Source organism: Rhineura floridana, chromosome 7, assembly GCF_030035675.1.
Source record: "Rhineura floridana isolate rRhiFlo1 chromosome 7, rRhiFlo1.hap2, whole genome shotgun sequence".
Taxonomy (NCBI): domain Eukaryota; kingdom Metazoa; phylum Chordata; class Lepidosauria; order Squamata; family Rhineuridae; genus Rhineura; species Rhineura floridana.
The window spans coordinates 94275785-94293363 of NC_084486.1; the positions used below are offsets into that span (position 1 = coordinate 94275785).

A 17579-nucleotide genomic window follows, 5' to 3' on the forward strand; every position below is an offset into this window, starting at 1 on the left:
TGGAACCTCACCTTAACAAGCCCTGATATTAATCATGGTCTCCACTTCACCAGCAAATCCTAATGGGACTATGGATAAGCCTACAGAAGGTATGGGGAACCTTTGGTCTTCTGGATGTTGATGGACTGCCATCAACCCTAACCATTGGCCATGATGACAGGAGTTGGAGTTCAACAGAATCTGGAGGACTATGGGTTCCCCTTTCTTGGCCTGCAACCTGGCTAACATAAATGAACTCAAATTTGCCTAGTCTTGGAAGCTAAACAGGCCTTGCAAGGTGGAAGAGTTAAGGCTTTTATCAGCAATGATATACCCTTATAATAGATTGCCATTACCTCCTTTCACCTTGGTTTGCTCCGAAATGAACTTCTCAAGTTTGGTCCTCAAGAGGATCTCCACACCGTATTTCCCATGTGTCCCATCATCCACTAGAATGAAGTGTGAGTGATTACTGTCCAGGCAAGAGAGATTCCCTTGGGTTTCCTCATCCAGCACATATTCCGCTGGGAAGCTACCCTGTAAACATCCGGGGGGGGGGAGGAAGTAGTCACAAACTGACCAAAGGCTTATCAGGGCTCTAACCCTTGCTTGTGTATGGCTTTGTATGTATCATGTTGTATTAAAATCTTTCTGCAAAGAAATTGCCTGACCTTTTGGAAAGGTGGCATGTTCTGCATATTGAGGTATTTTGCTAGTGCTAAAGCAAATACTAGAAACAGTGTTCACTTTTCTCAGAATTTGATGAGGCAGCAATGGGATCTGCAGGATGTAAGAGCACAAATCTTCCCACTCTACAAGGAATGGTACATTCTTGCTCCTTGTGGTAACAAATCCACTCTCTTTCATTTCTACTGAGAATAAATGAGAAGACTTAACATGGAAAAGGCAATGCAGAGAACCCCAGTGCCATACATTTGGGCGTTATATTGATTAACAATAAAACCTTTGTCTTAGCGCTGCTCTAGTGTGTCTTCTGGATGCACACCATCAAGAGCAAGGATCATCATACCATCCACATTCACAAGGAGGCGATATGCTTCTGAACACCAATTACTGGAAACGGTAGGAGGGGAGAGTACTCTTGCCCTCAGGTCTTGCTTGCAGGCTTCTCATGGGCATGTGGTTCACCATAGTGAGAACAGGATGCTGCAACAGATGGACCATTGGCCTGATCCAGCAGGCTCTTCTTATGTACTTAAGGATCCAGTTATCATTTATTTATTTATTATTTGATTTATATCTCACCCTTCTTCCCAGCAGGAGCCCAGGGTGGCAACTTATTAATTGAGCTACAGAACACATAGTAGCGTATATCCAGAGTGGCAATTTTCACTGGATCTGCAACAGATATTCACGTGAAGAGGGAGAACAATACGTACAGCAGCTCAGGATCTCTCCCTGTTTGCATTCCATTGTTGTTTTTCTCCATATGCCTTACACATTTGTACTTCTTTGTTAAAGTAGAATATGAATGGCCTAGGTTTATATTTTTGTTGCAATTGCCCATGCTGCTTCATCCATCATCAGAATCTTACCAAGAAAAATATACTTCTTTTTTTTACAGGGTACATGCGAGACTGTACACTTACGTTAGTTTTATCTGCTAATTTCTTTTAGCAGAAGTTTAAATGCAAACTGGATTAAGTATATTGTGGAGGGGGGGAGTATATGAATATAGCTGCACACATTCAGTATTTATTAAGAAGCAAATCCCTCCAACATCTGAATCTGCTAAATTTAGGAACAGTAGGCACATTTGCATGTGGAACGCATTCATATTTGTTCTAAGACAGAACAGCAAAAATGAAATGCAATCTAACAGGAATACTGGTCTAGTGTACACTTATTGTGGCATCTCAATCACAGCTATTGTTAATAATAATTATTATTATCATCATCATAATCTTGTGTGTGTGCTATGAGCCTTCAAGTCAATTATGACTTATGGCGACCCTATGAATCAGCAACCTCCAAGAGCATCTGTCGTGAACCACCCTGTTCAGATCTTGTACGTTCAGGTCTGTGGCTTCCTTTATGGAATCAATCCATCTCATTTGGCCTACCTCTTTTTCTACTCCCTTCTGTTTTTCCCAGCATTATTGTCTTTTCTAGTGAATCATGTCTTCTCATGATGTGTCCAAAGTATGATAACCTCAGTTTCATCATTTTAGCTTCCAGTGACAGTTCTGGTTTAATTTGTTCTAATACCCAATTATTTGTCTTTTTCAAGGTTCATGGTATCCACAAAGCTCTCCAACACCACATGTTTCCATAAATCTAGCTCAGGGAAATTTAGGCTGCAATTCTATACTCAGATTCCTGGAAAAAGGCCCATTGAACTCAAAGGGACTTACTATTGAGTAGATATGTATAAGATTGCAATGTGAGCACTCTGTTCTTCTAATGACATGGTCTGAATATGGCTCACCATAGGGCAAATGAGGCTGTTGCGGTTGTGTATAGTCCCCCATGTTGCAATGCCAATGGTGATAACCTCGCCTTTGTAGCAGCTACTCATGCTGAATTCCCGTACTGCTTCTCCAACTTGTTTCATCACACCAGCATGAGAACCACCCGAGATGATCCAGGCACCTGAGGAACAAAGAACATAACTAGAAAAAGCCAGCTGCTTCATTTCTCCAGCTTCGTTTCAGATTAGTAGCTAGACCGTTTTGTCTGGGTGCTGTTTGAAATGACTCTGCGCCCGGCACCCGGCTATACACATCTTTACTATTTGATTCATTTTTTATCATATTGACTCTGTGCATTTTAAAGCGATTCTGCCATCTGCTAGCCATACCTCCCTTCTCCACTGCTGACTTTAGACCTTTCAGGACTGCCCACAGCAAAGTGTTGGGCCAATCACTGACTGTGCCTGAGCCTGCAGCAAAGCATTTTCATTAGCCCCACCTGGAAGGCAAATAGGTTGATCTACCAATCAGTTGCAAAATCTGCCTGAAGCTGAATTAAAAAAACACATACATTCAAGCTGATCTGACCAGAGTTTTAGAGTAAAAAAGGGTGGAGTTTGACTAGTGTCATGTGTCCCCGTTTCAGAAAAGAGAAGTGGAGACACACTGGAACTGGCACAACAGTAAGTGTGTCTCTACCCTTGATCACTGGGTTGATCGATCAAAACGTTTTGAAGTCGGTGTGAAGCTGACTTGAAATCCATCCGATCGCAAAAATCCCAGAATTGGAGTAAACAGAGGCAGAGTTTGAATGATATTGTGCGTACTCGGATTCACAAAGCAGAAGTGGCTGAAACCAGTAAAACTGCAAGTATGTCCATAGCCTTAGAGAAATAAATAAGAGAAACAATACACGAACGTTCCCTTTCTCATGCTGCCTTACCTGTTGTCTGTGCCACTTTGACAAGCCCCCTCCGGAATATGCTCTTCAGTCTCAACTTCATGTTGAAATTCTTAGCACCTCCTGTCACAGATATTAAGAGGTTGGGTATATCAAGGCCCCAGTGCTGTGTCATCAGCTGGTAGATGACTCTCGGTGGAGTGTTAGAGGAGACACGCACATACTACAACAGGAGAATAAAACACAGAAAGGGCATATGATATGAAGTATCTGTTCCCTGATTCTAGCAACTATGTAAAGATGCCCAGGGTCATAACAGTGCCAGGCTCTCCAATACTTCCTAGTTTATTCAACTGCCCAAGGAATCTTATGAATCAGTGACATATTCCCAAAGCTTTATGTGTGAGTGCAATAGGGAGTAACAGAAGCAATGGCAGGAGAATCTTCTGTGACTTCCTTGCAGAAATCCATTTCAGTCTACACAGGGCTCCTCTTGTCTCAGAGACAACTATTTTCTACCCTTCTACTTATGTTATTATTTATTCATCTATTTTTTTAAAAATAAACTACTTCACAAAAAAAACCTCTAAGTGGTGCACATAAAACAACTGCCAACAATACACCGATAAAATCATAAAATATTAAAAACAAGTATACATAACTAGATTATGGGTTGTATTCAACTAAGAGTACTATTCAGAGTAGACCCATTAAAATGAATGAACTTATGTTAGTCACATCCATTAACTTCAATAGATCTACTCTGAGTAGGACTGGCATTGACTACTACCCCATCTATCTGGAAAGACTTACTGAAACAACAAAAAAGGTTTGAGCAGTATGTTGAGGGTGCCTGCCTAATAACACTTCCCCTTCTCTATGCCATGAAAGCCCTATTCAGGCATTCTGAGAACTGGAAAAAACAGCATGTAAGGGTGGGCTGCAGGGACAATTGTGCTAGCTTTGTCCCTCCTCTGTGTGTTGAGGGTGACTGTCTGAAGCAGATAGCCTCCTGTATTGATGGAAGCTCCCCACATGAAGCAGAACCCTGGAAATAACAATAACAATAAATAGAATTTATATACTGGCCTTCCTCCCAAAGGAGCCCAGGGCAGCAAACACACCAACTAAATAATTTAACAAAATTCTGCATTATGTGGGGAGCAACCACTTCAGACAGTTGCTCTCCTTATCAGAAAAACACTGTTCAGTTGACATGCTCACATGATGAATCTACGAGTGGGGCTGTACCAACTAGTATCTCCCAGCTTAACTCAGTCTGAGGTTTATGCATTCAGTGCAAATGTCTTCAGTGAGGAACCATTTGCATGTACAGCTGTATGTGTGAAAGCTTCCTCACTGCGGGCATTCAAGCTATCATGCAGACAAGAAGCGCTGGAGCAAGCCATCAAGAATTACATTGGGGATGAGGCTAGTCTGCAGGGCCTTGTTTGCTGCTCAAATGTGTTGATTCAATGCATAAGCATTTCAACTGAATGGGGAGTTACCTTCAATCCTGGTCAGAGTACAATTTTGTAGTGAGACACATGCAACTGGTCCTGCCCACATCGTTGTGAGCCTTTAACTGTTACCGCAACACAGTAGTACTGTATGTACCCATGGAACAGGGGCTCCCTTGGAACTAGGGTAATATTTAAAGGATACCTAGTAAGTTAGAATTCCACAGTATGAGTATGGTACCTTTTGATGCCATGAAGCAAGTCTCAAAGAGCCTTTTGCCCTTATAAGCTATTCAAACAATGCTCTCAGCTTTTGAATCTTACAAGAAATCCTTGTGGCCTAAGCAACTTTCTAGTGCTGTGAATGCTGACTACTCATGTTGAATGAGTGGACTCCAGTCCCTTGCATGGTAGAGAGTCATGTGCTAACTCACCTTCCCTACTTTCTGTCCCAAGCCTATGAAGCTGAGATCTCCGAAAGCATCTGTTGGCACTTCCTGGACATGTCTTCTGGGATTCCATTCTTTCCCCTGGAACATGGCAGGTTTTATGGCTTCCTCTAAATGCTGCTCCCTCACATAGCCACACTCACATACCACTTTCCTGAAAGAGAGCACCACCACAAAATCTCAGGAACCTCTTGGTAACCCTATAAGAATAGCATGCTGTTATCCACAAAAAAATGATAGACAAACTGGATTGCATATTCTGCACCAAAATAAATGACATTGCACTGTATCCATCATGAAAAGCTTATTAACTGGCTTTGCTGGGGATGTCAAATTTCTTATAGCACAGAGCTTCTGTGTCTTTAATCATTGTGCCAAAGAGTGGATTTTGTCACAGTCCCTCAGTACTACCCAACATTCTTTGTTTCTCATAAGCAATAGTAAGTTAAGAAATTAGATTGTGGCCTGTTAATAGTGTCATTATATACATTAGTCACTAGGTACTCTGGACAGTTGAATCTGGGACCTGCATGAAGTCATAAGTTTCTTGTTGCTGTTTTATTCTTGTTGGAGATAGATAACAATAAACTTTTTGTTTAACTCCCTGACTGGTATGCCCTCCAATCCTTCTAAGATGACAGTGGGTTTCTTGGGCTCCTGGTCTCACAATTCCATAGTTCATAAGTTACAGTATATTTTCTTTTCCAGAACTTAGGATTCTTCCTATGGCACCTTAAAAACTCACATATGGACTGAGACACAAGTTTTCATCAGATGCATCTGTTCTATATAAACATGCATGCAAGCTGATGACTACTGAGAGTATGATGATAGCTGCTTAAAAATATTGTTCATGCTGGATTTCAGGCCACCTGTCATTATGTACACCATTGATCTCTTGACAAGCTATCACAAACATCACTATTTTGAGTGTCTGCTAGCACATGTTTATAGTTGAATTGAAGTGGCAGATACACTTGATCAGCTGGCGAGCTGTGGGGTATTAGTAATAGAATTTTCAAGTGATTTTTGCCACAATCACCTCCCCCAACCAGGAAATATGAATAGGTCCACAAATGTTAACAGGAAAGCCCCATTCTCTAAATACAAAGCAAGAAAATGTTTGCATATAAAGCTTAACAGCACAATTCTGTCCATACCTACTCAGAAATACATCCCACTGAGTTCAATGGAACTTATTCCCATGTAAATATATTTAGGTTTGCAGCCTAAATTGTTTTTGTTTTAAATTGGGTCCTAGGACAAAAGTAAAAACTTGCATGGGCTGGAATGCATCTGATTTTACTTCTGAATTTTCTACCACAATAACTGCATTCATAACAAGACAAACATGAAGTGTGAGCAAAGTTCAAATGCACTTAAGTGTCATGTATACAGGGGCTTTCAGCTTAACCAAACACAATTTACCTAATATAGAACTTGTACTGAGTTTGAATTGTAAAGTTTGGGACTTTATTTTAAACTAACTTTTAAAATCCTCCTCTAGGATGCACAGCTTAATGTGGTGAGGGGTTTGAGAGTGTCGAAGAAGCTGACAGCAATGCCGTTAGAAGTCTGGACCAAGAGGCTAGACTCCTAGCAGGGGCACCCAAGGCGGAATGGTCAAAGCTGAGACACCAGACTAAGATGTATCCAGACTCAGAGGAAGGCAATGGTAAACCACCTCTGAATACCTCTTACCATGAAAACCCTATGAACAGAGTATCCAAACTGCAACACGAGATAGTGGTGGAAGATGAGACCCCCAGGTCAGAAGGCACTCATCGAGATACTGGGGAAGAATAACGGTCAAGCACGAGTAGCACTGTGACAAATGACGCAGCTGGGTCAAAGCTGAAAGGAACCCCAGAGGCTGATGCACACAGATGCAAAAGGAAAGTCCAGAGTTGTACAACGTACACAATAGGAACATGGAATGTGAGAAGCATGAACCAGGGAAAGTTAGAAATTGTCAAGGAAGAAATGGAACGTATCAACATTACAATACTTGGGGTGGGTAAATTAAAATGGACGGGAATGGGACACTTTCATCAGGCAACTACAAAATATTTTATACAGGAAATGAGAAATTAAGAAGAAATAATTTAAGATATGCAGACAATACCATACTAGTAGCAGAAACCAGTAATGATTTGAAATGAATACTGATGAAAGTTCAAGAGGAAAGCACAAAAGCAGGACTACAGCTGAATGTCAAGAAGACTAAAGTAATGACAACAGAAGATTTACATAACTTTACAGTTGACAATGAGGACACTGAACTTGTCAAGGATTATCAATACCTCAGCACAGTCATTAAACAAAATGGAGACAATAGTCAAGAAATCAGAAGGCGGCTAGGACTGGGGAGGGCAGCTATAAGAGAACTAGAAAAGGTCCTCAAATGCAAAGATGTATCACTGAACACTAAAATCAGGATCATTCAGACCATGGTATTCCTGATCTCTATGTATGGATGTGAAAGCTGGACAGTGAAAAGCGTGGGTAAGAGAAAAATCAACTCAGTTGAAATGTGGTGTTGGAGGAGAGCTTTGCGCATACCATGGACCGTGAGAAAGACAATTAATTCGGTGTTAGAACAAATTAAACCAGAACTATCACTAGAAGCTAAAGTGATGAAACTGAGATTATCATACTTTGGACACATAATGAGAAGACATGATTCACTAGAAAAGACAATAATATTGGGAAAAACAGAAGAGAATAGAAAAAGTGGAAGGCCAAACAAGAGATGGATTGATTCCATAAAGGAAGCCACAGACGTGAACTTACAAGAACTGAACAGATGCTATTGGAGGTCACTGATTCATAGGGTCACCATAAGTCGAAATCTATTTGAAGGCACATAATTTTTAAAATTACTTTTCTATAAACAGTAACAAATATGATATCTTATGAACCAAGAAAATGACAACAAAACAAATGTTGAATAATTATCTTCTATACAAAGCAAATCTGAGATATTATCTTAATAAAAAATAAAATGCAATAAGAAGCTGAGGCCCTTCCTGGCCAGTGGCAGGAGTAATGGTTGAAGCAGAAGCCTGTAGTGTATGCAGTGAGAAGTGAAAAGAAATTAAAGGAAGACAATATCAAAGTGATTCCCTTACCCAGAATCTGACGTCTGGGAACTTTCAATAAAATAAATACATTCTTTTTTCCGAATGTTTTCAGGAATCCATGAGCTCAGATTTTCCTGAGAGAATGGGAACAGAACAGCCAAAGATCACTAACAGAAAGAAATAAAATGTGCAATTTTTTTTAATTTTTTCATGGTGATTTTTTTAGGGTCATAGTTCAAATTGTATCTAAGCTATCTATTTATGATGGGATTGTTTTCTTCATTCTGCACTCATGCTTTTTATTTCATGTCAGTTCACTCCTTCACCACAAAGAACCAATGTCTGATTCCTTTTTCTTGCACTTACCTTTTCATTGGAGCCACTTCCGGAAGGGAAGTGAGCTCTCCTCTTGTTTTTACTGAACTTGCTATTATTTCGTCTGAGATTTGGGACCATGTCAAGATCATAACAGCTTGTAGGATACACAGGATAGCTGTCTCCTTCATCAGGGCAGACCTTATTCAGCTCCATGGGGAGTTTTCCGATACGCCTGCCTGGCCCAGCCATGGCTATGTTTCTGAGGTCTCTCACAGAAGCTGTTCAAACTTCAAACACAATTAGAAGAGAAGCCCTGGAAACCATCATCTCCAAGATCATGATATACAACTGGAGTACACTACCTGTATTTTGGAAATACGGGAAGACACCAAAATGGATTTGCTGGTTGAATCACTTCCACTGAGATCTCATCTTTCAACCCAAACAATCTGAGGAATTTGCTAGATTCTCCTATGTTCAGAAAGTACTACAACACAGAAAACTACAGGTATTCAAAGTACACAAATATGTTTTGGGCACTGACATTTTGAAAAAGCACTTAGAGCTACAGCAACAAAAGTTATCTTGTTGATTAAACAAATATGGGGAAAAAAGATTTAGGAACATGAGAAAAGCCTTGTTCGATCAGGCCAGAAGCCATCTAATCCAGTATTCCGTTCTCATAGTGACCACCAGATCTGTGGGAAATCAGCAAGCAGAACCTGGGGCCAACAGCACTCTCCCCACCTGCGATTCCCAGCAACTGGTATTCAGAGGCAGAATATAGTCATCATGGCTAGTAGCCACTGAAGCTTTATCCTCCGTTAATTTGTCTAATTCTGTTTTAAAACCATCCAAATTATTGTCCATCATCACTACATCAATTGGGAGCAAATTCCATAGATTAACTTTGTGCTGTGTGAAAGAACTTTGTTTTGTGTGTCCTGAATCTTCCAACATTCATCTTCATTGGATGGCCCCAAACAACTTCTGTATGAGAAACACAGACCTGTCCATTTCCCCCAAACCGTGCATAATTTTATACACCTGCATCATATTCCCCCTTATTCAACTTTTTTTCCAAACTAAAAAGCCCCAAATGTTGCAACCTTTTCTCACAGGGGAGTTATTCCAGCCCCTTGATGATTTTGGTTGCCCTTTTCTAGCTCTACAATATCCTTTTCGAGCTGAGGTGACCAGAACTTTACATAGTATTCCAAGTAGATTCATAGATTCCATCATAGATTTGTTTAACAATATTATGATAGTGACAGTTTTATTTTAAATTCCTTTCCTAATGGTCCCTAACATGGAATTGCCTTTTTTCACAGCTGCTGCACGCTGAGTAGACATCTTCATTAAGCTATTCTCTATGACCCCCAATGTCTTGTTCTTGGCCACTCACCACCAGTTCAGACCCTATGAGTGCCTTTTGGTGGCACTGAGCCTTTTTTTCACGTCATACCATTAGCACATCCAGGTCCCTCATTCTACAGGAAAACTAAGTACTATTTTTAGGGCTGCCATCTGGATGGTTTAAATTTACTCTAATATGTTTTTGTATTTGCCTCTCATAAGATTTTTTTAAAACCTCAATTGCAATGCCACCAAAAGGCAGTTTAAATATTCATATATTTAAATGAATAACATATGCAAAAGGAGAGATATAGCAATTTTTGTTGAACCTATCTGTTACATACCAGGAAACAGCTTGTCTAAGGACCAGCACAGCTATACTCTTCAAGACCTAAACCAGGCCTGAATAACTTCTGAACCATCAAATCAAATGTATATTGTATCCTGTCAGCTGTCTGACAACCCTCTTGTTTTTGCAGTTACAGATATGCAGAATAAAACAAAAGGAGAATTAATTCCCCATTGCCATACCTAGTGGGTTGTGATGAGTTTTATGGATTGTAAGCTATGCAGGACTAATTTGAACTGAGTTCTGGTCACGACAGGAAAAATGCACTAGGAAGGAATGAAGAAGCCCCATCTCAAAGGGTGGATATGCAATCTTGGAGACAAAAGGAAATGGATCTGAAAAACTGAGGCATCCTCTCATCTTGGTTTAAATAGGGTCCATAGACTTTCTTCATTTCACTCCTTGAACATTCTACTACCACATAGTACCCAGTTTGGACACAATGTTAAATTACTGTTAAGCATTACACACACAAGTAGCTTGCACACTCTCCTCCCCCTCAACTTCTGGTATGGCCACAAAGACGACATCAGAAGCATTCACTTCCCCTTTTAAACTACCAGAGTTTCTCATGAATTGGGGGAACTATGATTAGTTTAAATGAGGTGTGTGGTACCTTTGCTTCTCCAGATGAACAACTCCCATCATCCCTAGCCAACTCTTATCATTCCTGGTCATGGCTATGCTTGCTGGGGCTGATGGGGACTGTAACTCAGGAACATCTGAAGGGTTAAAGGTTCCTCACACCTGACTTAGAGCTTTAGTAACGCCCTTGTTGCTACCAGTCACTCCTTAAACCAGCATTGGTACCCAAGATATCTGAGTAGAGGATTAATATCCAATAAAGTTGAGTTTCTCTGCTGTGAACATGCTTCCCGCGCAGACAACAGCAGAAAAGTCCTGGACAGGACCCTGTAGAGTGATAATAGTGAGGTACGGATCAAATCGGTTTTGCCATGATTCCCATAAAATGTTAAGACAGACGAGGAAAACCTGTGTCCTTCCAGATGTTGCTGGACTACAGCTCCCATCCACCCCAGTGAACATGGCCAATGGTCTGAGATTATGGGAGTTGTAATCCAGCAACACAGGCCTGTAACTAGTCTAAAAATGGGGGGGGCACCCAAAAATTGAGGGGGTGAGAAAAATCCTGCAATAAATTTATTTATTTATTGTAAAAAAAAATTAGGGGAAGAAAAATTTAAAGGGGGAACAGACCCACTGGCTACAGGCCTGCAGCAACATCTGGACAGCCACAGATTGTCCACCCCTGCTCTAAGGCAACATGGCCCCAAGTCTTTGATAAAGGCAAATTCTTGTATCTGCTACTATTTGTAATATCCTTTCCACAAGAAGCAGCACAACAACTGTTTTTCATCTTAATTCTGAGGATACTTTCAAAGCAGCAAGTCCCTTTGAATTCAGTGGAACTTCTAACATGCTGCACACCTACTGTAAGTAGTGTTTCTCTCTGCACACTACCCTGATCTGTTTAGTCAGGAAGCATTTGAGAAATTTTAGCCCAAAAGATACGAAACAGGGAAAATATGATGACTGAATGTCATCATTGATAGCAAATATGCACATTTCGTGGCTACAGTTAGCATGCAGCACCTTAAACTGTTTTCTCAAGATTACTAGTTCAATTAATAATAATAATAATAATAAATTTAATTTCTGTGTCGCCTATCTGGCCAAAGGCCACTCTAGGCGACGTACAAAACAGTTGAAACACAATGAGATAAAATACAATAATACAATAAAAAACAGTATGAGAATAATACAGCAGCAACAATATTAAAACAGGGTAGGAGGCATTTCAGTCACAGTAATTAACCCTCCCCGGAGATCCCAAAGGCCTGTTGAAAGAGCCAGGTCTTTAAGGCTTTACGAAATACATTTAGGGAAGAGGCGTGCCGGAGAACTTGTGGGAGGGAGTTTCAGAGAGTGGGGGCCACCACTGAGAATGCCCTCTCTCTTGTACCCGCCAATCTAGCTGTTTTTGTCGGCGGGATTGAGAGAAGGCCTTGAGTGGCTGATCTTGTTGGGCGGCATAATTGGTGGCATTGTAGGTGCTCTGTAAGATAAACTGGGCTGAGACCGTATAGGGATTTAAAGGTTAATACCAACACCTTGAATTGGGCCCGGAAAACAACTGGAAGCCAGTGTAGATCGAACAACACTGGTGTGATGTGATCCCGGCGGCGACTATTCGTAAGTAGTCGAGCCGCCGCATTTTGTATAAGTTGTAATTTCCGGACCGTTTTCAAGGGTAACCCCACGTAGAGCGCATTACAGTAGTCCAAACGAGAGGTGACCAGGGCGTGTACTACCAGGGGGAGCTGATGAGCAGGAAGGTAGGGTTTCAGCCTTCGTATGAGGTGTAGTTGATACCAGGCTGCCCGGCTCACCGCCGAAATCTGAGCCTCCATGGACAGCCTGGAGTCAAGTACAACCCCAAGGCTGCGGACCTGGTCCTTCAGGGGTAAACTCACCCCATTGAACTTCAGGTCAACATCTCCCAACCTTCTTTTGTCCCCCACAAGTAGCACCTCGGTCTTATCGGGGTTCAGCTTCAGCTTGTTCCTTCCCTTCCATCCACTCACGGCTTCCAGGCACTTGGACAAGGTCTCCACAGCCAACTCTGGTGAAGATTTAAACGAAAGATAGAGCTGAGTGTCATCTGCATATTGGTGACACTGCAGCCCAAATCTCCTGATGATTGTCCCCAGCGGCTTCATATAAATATTAAATAGCATGGGAGAGAGGATAGAGCCCTGTGGCACACCACAATTGAGAGGCCAAGGGTCTGAAACCTCCTCCCCCAATGCTACTTGTTGGTACCTATCGGAGAGAAAGGAACGGAACCACTGTAATACAGTGCCTCCAATTCCCAATCCCTCCAGGCGATGTAAAAGGATACCGTGGTTGACAGTATCAAAAGCCGCTGAGGGATCGAGGAGGACAAGAAAGGTGGATTCTCTCCTATCTAATGCCTCAAATCATCTACCAGAGCGACCAAGGCTGTTTCAGTTCCGTGACCAGTCCTGAAACCCGACTGGTATGGATCCAAGTAATCTGTTTCATCCAAGTGTGTTGACAACTGGTTGGCCACCACTCGCTCAATGACCTTGCCCAAAAATGGTAGGTTCGAAATTGGGCGGAAGTTATTGAAAACGTGGGGATCCAAGGAGGGCTTCTTCAGGATGGGCTTTACAATTGCCTCCTTGAAGGCTGATGGCATCACACCCTCTTTCAAGGAAGCGTTTACCACCGCCTTGATCCCCTCGCCCAATTTCTCTCTGCAGCTCATAAGGAGTCACGATGGGCAAGGATCAGTTAGACAAGTGGTAGGCTTCACAGATGAAAGCATCTTGTCCACATCCTCAGAAGGGAGAAGCTGAAACCGATCCCAACTTACCAGCATGCAACTGGCCAACTCTGGTTCATCCACTGTATCCACGGCGCACGGGATCGAGCTCCGTAAGTGTTCGATTTTGTCAGCGAAGTGCTTTGCTAATATATCACAGGAGGCCTTTGACTGTTCCAAGGGTTCCTGAGCAACTGGACTGACCAGGCTTCGGACCACCTGGAACAGCCTCCTGGGACAGCACTCCGCAGACGCAATAGAGGCAGCAAAGAAAGCCTTCTTTTCTGCCTTTATTGCCACTTGGTAGGCAGCTACTGCTGCTCTAACCTGTGTCCGGACATCTTCGGAGCGAGATTTCCGCCACAGGCGCTCTAGTCGTCTCACCTCCTGTCTCAAACTACGCAACTGTGGTGTATACCATGGTGCTAGTTGAGTTCTATTCAGGGGGAGAGGATGTTTCGGAGCCACCCGGTCTAATGCCCTGGTGATCCCATCATTCCACTCCTTCACCAGGGTTTCGACCAGGCGACCTTCAGCAGGTTCCAATTCCCCTAGCGCAGTCAGGAATCCATCCGGATCCATCAGGCGCCTGGGGCGGACCATTCTAATAGGTCCTTCACCCCTGCGGAGGGGGCATGGCATCGAGAAGTCCATGTTTACCAGGTAGTGATCTGACCATGACACAGGGGTGGAATGAACCACTCCCAACTTCAGACCACTTCTCTTAAGGAAATGTCTGAAACAATTATTATCTCACCAGGAACCAATAATGTCAGATGGTTAAATCAAGGTAGTATTTATGATGCTGGAAATGTTTCTGGCAAAGGAAAATAGAGATATGATTGGGAATGGAGTCACAACTGGCAGGGCTCTCATCAGCTGACAGACCAGTAAAAAGCACTGGTCTTTATTTAAAAGTATCAGCATGTGCTCTACCACTGAGCTACAGCCCTTCCCCTAAGAAACTGAACACTTCTTTCCACTGCCCTTTGCACAGTGGCATCTTGAGAACTTCATGCTAATTCTGAAAACCCAAAAGTATTTTTCCAGCTCTCCATAGCTCATTGTTGGACTCCTCATAACTACTCTGCAAAGGCTTTTTACAGACATGGGTTTCAGTCCTCTGCACACTTACTTAGGAATAAGAACTATTGAATCCACTGATCTCCCAGTAAATATACATTGGCTCAGGGTACACAGCTTGAAAAGAGAAAATGCATAATGCCAAGGTCTCTCTCTCTCTCACACACTCACACACACACTCAAACATGAACACACAGTTAACATGCATTAAGTTCCATGTGCATAGCACAAAGCAACCTCAGACTGTTTAAAATGCATCATGGATGTCTCCTCACCTTGCAGTGCAGAGCATTTCAGTCCAGTCAGTACAATTACTAAGCAATTTCTGAAGAGTCTGCTTTACATTATCCCAGTTGTGCAGAGCACCAGTTACTCTCCACATTGGCCGGGATACAAATCCCCAGCCTTTTGCTGCTTCAGAGGCCCATTTTAAAGGTTCTTAGAATTTGTGATGAAAAGCTACACAAACAGCTGCCTGTACCTTTCCTGCAGCATCCTGATCCCACTCGTACTCATGTGCTTCCTGCCAGACATGGGGGACATACCTCTGTCTCGTACTGCAAGCAGGTGACTTTATGGCTGGAGATGCCAGGAATCTGAGGAAGCCTCCCCGAAGTGACTGCAGTTAAGAGGAGGAGACTGCTCAGGGGCTGGCAGCTTGCCAACAAATCACACTGCAGAAACCATCCCCAGCCCTGCTGGGACAGAAAGACAAATCAAGTTTGCTAGACTGTGGTGTGTGGAGTCACACATCTGTCTGTCTTGAACAACTGCAGAGAAAGCAGTCCTGCCTTTGGAACGGCCTGCTAAGGAGGAGCTTCTTCGACTGAGCAATACAAATGATGGGGCAAAATTCAAATTGCATTTTCAAAGCTGTTCAAATGTTGCTACTAGTCCACATGCATTAGAAACAAATGACACCCCAAGGACTTGGGAAGATGCCTGTAGAGTGACCCTCTGCATAAAGTATGTATGGCTGCAATAAATTTGACTGCAGTTAGCATGCATTCTTTCTTGAGAAAAGCTGGCTCTCCTTCCTGCTAGTGTTATGCTATCATTCTATAAATGAGACTCAGCCGTGGCCCCCATGTAAAAATAGGTTAACAATTCCCCAGAGTGAATAACTGCATTTAGCTCAGGCTGTTCCATATAATTAGGATAAAATGTACAAAGTTTGGAAAAGAAGCCAAGGAATGGCCCAGGGTAGTTGGCAGATACAGCTCTACCCTACGCTACAATCTTAAAATCAGCAGTGACCACATGCAGACACAACAGTCCAGCCTTGTGGACACTACAGCCCAGCGTGTACTCACCCCAGTACATGCTTCCCGCTGCCATAATATTTGTTGGCTCCTTTGTGTTTATGAACAAAGGTCAAAATTACTTCTTCAGGGGTCCTCCCTTCATATCAACATAAAACAACATAAGCTGTGCCCAAAATAAATAAAAAGGCAAAGAGTATTGGGGGTAGGGGAAATGTTTGTTTACTTTTTAAATTTTATTTAAAATATTTCAAGCCTTTGACCATGGTATCCTCCTGGACTGACAGTGGGATGAATATTGGAGGCACTGTATTATAGTGGTTCTGCTCTTACTTTCAGGGTCACATCCAGAGAGTAACATGGGGTGAGTGTTCCTTGGCCCGTGGCACTTGTGCTATGGAGTTCCGCAGGGTACTATTCTCTCCCCAGTGCTATTCAAAATCTGTGTGAAGCCGTTGAGAGCAGTCATTAGGAGTTTTGGAGCAAGGTGTCAGCAATATTCCGATGACCTGCAGCTCTATTTCTCCATAGCATCTGAATCAGGAGAGGCTGTAAATGCTCTGGATCGGTGTCTGAATGCTGTAGTGGACTGGATGAGGTTCAGTAAACTGTGCTTGAATCCTGGGAAGGAGACTCTTGGGTAGCTGGTTCCCATGTCCAGGAGATAGGCAGGTTACCTATTCTGGATGGAGTCACACTCCCTCTGAAGGACCAGGTCTGTAGCCTTGGGGTACTCCTGGATTCATCTTTGTCACTAGAGGCCCAAGTATCCTCTATGGCTTGGAGTGCCTTTTACCTGCTGTTCCTGGACAGGGATAGCCTGACCTCTGTAGTCCATATGTTGGTAACCTCAGGGCTGGATTACTGCAATGCGCTCTGTGTGAGGCTGCCCTTGGCCCTGGTTCAGAAGCTCCAGCTGGTGCAAAATGCAGTGATCAGACTGCTGATGGGAGCATATGGCTGACAACATGTGACACCACTTTTAAAACATCTGCACTGGCTGCCCATCTGATACCAAGCCAGGTTCAAGGTCCTTATATTAATTTACAACCTCCTAAACAACTTAGGTCCAGGGTATCTTAGGGAATGTTTGAACCCTTATTTCCCAGCTTGATCACTGAGATCTTCTGCAGGAGCTGCTTTGGTCACCTCCCGAGTTGGTGAGGCTCATTTAACATCAACATGAAATTGAGCCTTCAGTGTCATCGGCCCAGTTCTCTGGAATGCTCTGCCAACAGAGATTCAGCGAGTGCCTTCTGTTTTAACTTTTAAGCACCTGCTGAAAACCTTTCTGTTCTGCGAGGCTTATGCATGGAATTAAGAACATGCTTTTCTCACAACAATTGACCTTTGTTTTTATTGTATTTTTAATGTTTTTTTAAAAAAAATTCCATGGTGGTTGATGTTTTAAGCGTGTTGCAAACTGCTTTGATGTTTTTAACAAAATAGTGGTATACACATATTTTTATAAATAAAATAAATAAATGCATAACTATTTATTTTAACTTTGCATACACACACAAGCATGCAAAAACAT

The 17579-nt window shown here is 42.5% G+C and overlaps 1 protein-coding gene across 3 annotated transcripts in view; it reads right to left on the bottom strand.

Annotated features, from left to right (window-relative positions):
* TRPM2 (transient receptor potential cation channel subfamily M member 2) overlaps positions 1 to 8919 on the bottom strand; it is a 55160-nt gene extending 46241 nt beyond the window's left edge. For all 3 annotated transcript variants that reach the window (XM_061634418.1, XM_061634417.1, XM_061634416.1), the window contains exons 1-6: positions 8671 to 8919; positions 8353 to 8438; positions 5207 to 5375; positions 3355 to 3535; positions 2429 to 2592; positions 336 to 516 (exon numbers count right to left, since the gene is read on the bottom strand). In XM_061634418.1, coding sequence (XP_061490402.1) covers positions 336 to 516; positions 2429 to 2592; positions 3355 to 3535; positions 5207 to 5375; positions 8353 to 8438; positions 8671 to 8871 — 982 coding nt within the window. In that variant the 5' untranslated portion in view covers positions 8872 to 8919. The remainder of the gene's footprint in view (positions 1 to 335; positions 517 to 2428; positions 2593 to 3354; positions 3536 to 5206; positions 5376 to 8352; positions 8439 to 8670) is intronic.
* Positions 8920 to 17579: the final 8660 nt, after the last annotated feature.